The sequence below is a fragment of the Trichechus manatus genome, unplaced genomic scaffold (assembly GCF_000243295.1).
Source record: "Trichechus manatus latirostris isolate Lorelei unplaced genomic scaffold, TriManLat1.0 scaffold00030, whole genome shotgun sequence".
In the NCBI taxonomy this organism is placed as follows: Eukaryota; Metazoa; Chordata; class Mammalia; order Sirenia; family Trichechidae; genus Trichechus; species Trichechus manatus.
The window spans coordinates 4,440,310-4,444,704 of record NW_004443966.1 but is presented as its reverse complement, the minus strand read 5'-3'; the positions used below and the strand labels follow the sequence as shown (position 1 = coordinate 4,444,704).

Genomic DNA, 4,395 nt, shown 5'->3' with positions numbered 1-4,395 from the left:
GTCCCTCTCCTTTCTGCTGGATTCTCTCTTTTATATCTCCAAAGAGATTGACTTAAGATACAGCCTAATCCTGTAGATTGAGTCCTGCCTCATTAACATAACTACCTCTAATCCTGTTTCATTAACATCATAGAGGTTAGGATTTACAAAACAGGATAATCACATCAGATCACAAAATGGTGGACAACCACACAACACTCGGAATCATGGTCAAGCCAAGTTGCTACAAATTTTTGGGGGACACAGTTCAATCCATGACACCCTTTTATAAGCCTATTCCTTCCACCAAGACCACAAACTGACCAATCCCCATGGTAGGCCACAGGCACCTAAGTTGAATAGTAATTGAACAATCCCTACAAGAGTTTTATGTACCTTATTTGCATAGTAAACTGTCCAATCCCTTTGCAAGATTGTGGCCTAGCAAATCATCTTGACAGAACTATAAACCCAGGGCCAGAAAGACCATATATAAAGAGAAACCCATTGCACTGCAGCAAGTTAAGCTTTCCGTCTCCTTACTATTTGCCAGTTATTACTGTTATTCTGATTGTTGTCCTTGCTACTCTTAGAAGATAAGGAAAAGAGAGTGGTGAAAGATGAAGTGGGCAAGGAAGGCAAAGACCAGACCATGAAGGCTTCATGTTTTACCCAGGGGATAAAAGGATGTGCTTTTTATGCAGTGGGGGCACAAGATCAGGGAGTGGGTAATGTGGGACAGGGAGGTCAGAGGTACGACTGTGGCAGCAGAGGTAGGTGGGGGGATTTCATATAATGGAGATTAAAGATGACTTGATGATTTACTGGGGTTGGGGAGGAGCTGAGAAAGTTGAGTGGATGGTGCTGCCCCTAACCAAAACAGGGAACTGAGGAGAAAAGAAGGCTTGGGTAGGTTGATGTCAGGGTTTGTTCATTTTGTGACTGTTCAGTTTGATGTGGCTGTGTGACGTCAGGGAGGAGTTGGCTAGTAAATGTTAGATATATAATCTTACCAATAATACCTAAAATTTTACAGTGCTTACTGCACACTGTTCTTATTGCTTTATGTCTATTAACTTATTTAACCTTCACCGAAACCCCAGGTAGGTACTACTAGCCTTCCCATTTTACACTGAGGCACAGAGGTCTTAAATAACTTGCCCAAGGTTACACAGCTAGTAAGTGGTGGACCTAGGACGTAGGTCTAGGACTTGGAGCAAAGGTCCAGGAAAAGTGCTGATTACGTGCTAGGCATTATGAGCTCGGAATAAAACAGACCTAGGTTTTGTCTTCATGGCATTTACAGCCTAGTGAGTCACAGACATTTCGGAGCTGGTAAAAAAATAAATCTAGCGGGTAGAGAAGGAGAAGAAAGCCAAGGATGAAGTCCTGAGGAACACGAACATTTATGGGATAAACAGAAGAATATCCCCAGGGATGAGATGTAGAAGAAGGCACAGTTTAAAGAAAGGAGGGAAATCAGGTGAGAGCAAGGTCAGGAAAAGAGTAGAGGGAGGAAGTTGTGAGGAAAGACTGTTAGTTTGGTTGAGAGGCTCAAGATAAGGAGTTAAGGTATCCTACGGCATTGATAACTAAAGGTGTTTAGTGGCCCCAGCAAGAATTGCTCTTGGGGGTGAAAGGGGTGGGGGTGGGGCAGAGTGGTAGGGGTCGGGGTGATGGGGTGGTGGTGTGTACATATGTGTGTGTGGGTGGGGGTGGACGCAAACTGCAGTAGATTGAGGTGAGGTTTGAAAGAAGGGTCAAAGAGAGACAGGAGTAGGGAGATCAGTTAGGAGTCCTGCAGAGGTCTAGTTAGAGAAAATAACAGTGTGAGCCTGAGTGACAGCAACAGGAAGGGAAGGATTAAATGCACAAGAAAGACATTTTTAGGTGAGAATCAACATGATTTGGTGACTGGTTATGAGTAGGCAAGGGAAGAAGAATCTAAGATGCTTCCACTCTAGATCCTGAGTTACTGGGAGAACAGTGGTGCCATTATCAAAGATAAAGAAGTTAAAAATATATTGAGCCGGGCACGGCAGCAAGTGATCCAGCCGGCAGGTTAGCAGGAGACGGAAATTTAAGATGTAATTGTTGAACTGTTTGCCAGGATTGGCCTTAAGTCCGTGCAACAAGTGTTTTCCTCCAGTATTGTTTGTCGAATATACCACATATGGGCATATGTTCACTAGCTGAATTTCTTATTAGTAAAACTTGTGGATAACTTTAATTATACTGGTAGCATCAAAGCTGTATATTGTCGCTGAACAAATAATACTATTAAAATACTTACTGCCTTTTAGTGGATCATAGGATGTTCATGGAAGAACCATGTTATTTATTTATATAAATTATTTATACAAATACTTCTACAGCAATTATTACCTGCCAGGCACTGTTATAACTGATTTACAAATGTTAATTAATCTAATCAGCAAACAGTCCCGGGAGGGAAAGATTTTCTCCTTCTCGTTTTACTAGGGAAACACTGATGCTAGCAAGGTGAAGCGGCTTGGCCAGAGTCACAGAGCTTGTACCTGGTAGAGCTGGCACCGGAGCCCAGGCAGCCTGTGATCGATGCAGACCGTACAGTTCCACATTCCATGTTTCCCATACACTTGGAAAATATCCAAAATGAAGTGAGTTAAAACTTCAAGCAAAATAGTGGTCCAAATTTGTAACATTAGAATGCCATTCATCATGATGCTGATATGTAAAGTTATTCATGTTTTACACATAGAAATACGATCTCAAACGTAATTTTCAGTGATTACCTTAGTGATACAAAATATGGTTTTAGATTTTTTTTCTAGTTGAATTTAAAGAGAAAGTGTCATTTATCTGTAATCATTGGAATTAATTATAAAAAATATTGTGTAACACTAAACGTGCCACAAGATGGTCTAATCACTAGAAAATCAAAACAATTTATTGACAGCACAGACGATATGCAGGTAACTGTTTCCTAAGATTCATGAGATTCTGCCAACCTCTGATGATCCCATACATTCCATTATAAATGGACGGTATTAATAATGATTTTGGAACTTCTGATTGTACTTTTGAGCTTACTGTTATTTTTGAGTTTTAGGGCAAAACTATAAATTTCTTAAACTGAGACTTAAAGAAGCGTACTCTTGACCTGTGTTAATGGTAACAAATTATATTAAATATATAAGGTAAAAAGAATTCCAATTTGTTATTAGTATCGGTAATACTAATACTTCCATTCCCCAATTGAGCCTACTCCAGCGGGATATCAAATAGATGAAGAATATCCAGTTTAATGCCATCAAAAAGTGACAGTGCATGAGATAGGAGTTTAAAGAACCAGAGTGAGTTACTGAATAGCAAATACGAGCTTCAAAGAGCTTGGGGCGAAGGAGGTGCGCGAAGGCCCGCTTCAGCGATGGACAGAGACGACATTTTCCGGACTCGAGATTTAGCACCATCTCGTTCGGGCTGCATGCTGTTACAACAGCTAAGGCCTAGTCTGTGACATAATGTGTAAAGAGCGCAGAAAGATATGCCTCGGGCATGGTGCCTTTTCTTCCAGCTGCTTGAAGGAAGGTCTTTACACTTCTGTTCCGCTCACTGGTGGCTGTCGCCGCTATCATTACTGCTCGCGGGGACTTTGCTTTTGTTTACTTGGCAGCGCTGGTGCACCATGCGTGGCAGAAAAAGAAACAGAAACCGCCAGACCTTGAGAAGTTAGTGTAAAGCGGCCCCTCTTACAACCTCCACTCTCCCATTTCGGCCCAAGGGACGGGACTCAATCGCTTTAAGACGGAGCGGAGCTTGCGACCGTGCAGAAGCGCTCCCGTCCGGGGGTGGGAACAGGCGAAACCCCGCCTCCCACGCCCAATCCCAGCTCTCCGCCGGCGGACAGGAAGAGGGGACCGGCGAGCAGCCGGGGAACGGGGTCCGGCGCGCATGCGCGCGCCCCCGGGGGGCCTGAGGGAGAGGGAGGGGCGGGAGGAAGGGGTGCGACTCCGTGCGCCCGTTGGGCGGCCGCGCGTCACGTGGTGAGGAAGGAGGCGGGGGCCCGCGCCGGGGGAGGGGTGAGAAGCGCGAGAGCGCGAGGCTCGGGAAGCGGGGCCGGGAGGAAGGAAGCGGACGCGGGAGGGAGGGCCTGTTTGGAGGCGCCAGGAGCCTGGCCCCTGAAGTGGAGCGCGAGGGAGGCGCCTCGCTGACTCCTGCCGGGGCGGTCCGGCTGGCCGCGGCGGCTCCAGACCCAGCCCTGAGCGCGTCTCTCCGGATCGATGCGCTGCTGTTAACCGTGAGGCGGCGGCGGCGGCGGCGGAAGATGGGGCTGCTCGGAGTGTTAATCCTGCTCCTCTCCTGGGCGCCGGGGCTGGAAGGTGAGGCACGACCCGGGGAGCGCCGGCGGCGCCGTGACGGCGGGGACCGCGCGGC

General features: G+C 46.5%; 1 protein-coding gene across 2 annotated transcripts in view; it reads left to right on the top strand.

Annotated features, from left to right (window-relative positions):
- The first annotated feature begins 4,139 nt into the window (after positions 1-4,139).
- The window catches only part of ADAM10 (ADAM metallopeptidase domain 10), a 158,297-nt gene continuing 158,041 nt past the window's right edge, over positions 4,140-4,395 (top strand). Inside the window, exon 1 of one of the 2 annotated variants that reach the window (XM_004374612.3) lies at positions 4,140-4,340. In XM_004374612.3, the coding sequence (XP_004374669.1) occupies positions 4,286-4,340 (55 nt within the window). In that variant the 5' untranslated portion in view covers positions 4,140-4,285. The remainder of the gene's footprint in view (positions 4,341-4,395) is intronic. The other variant, XM_023729682.1, reaches the window with a different exon arrangement.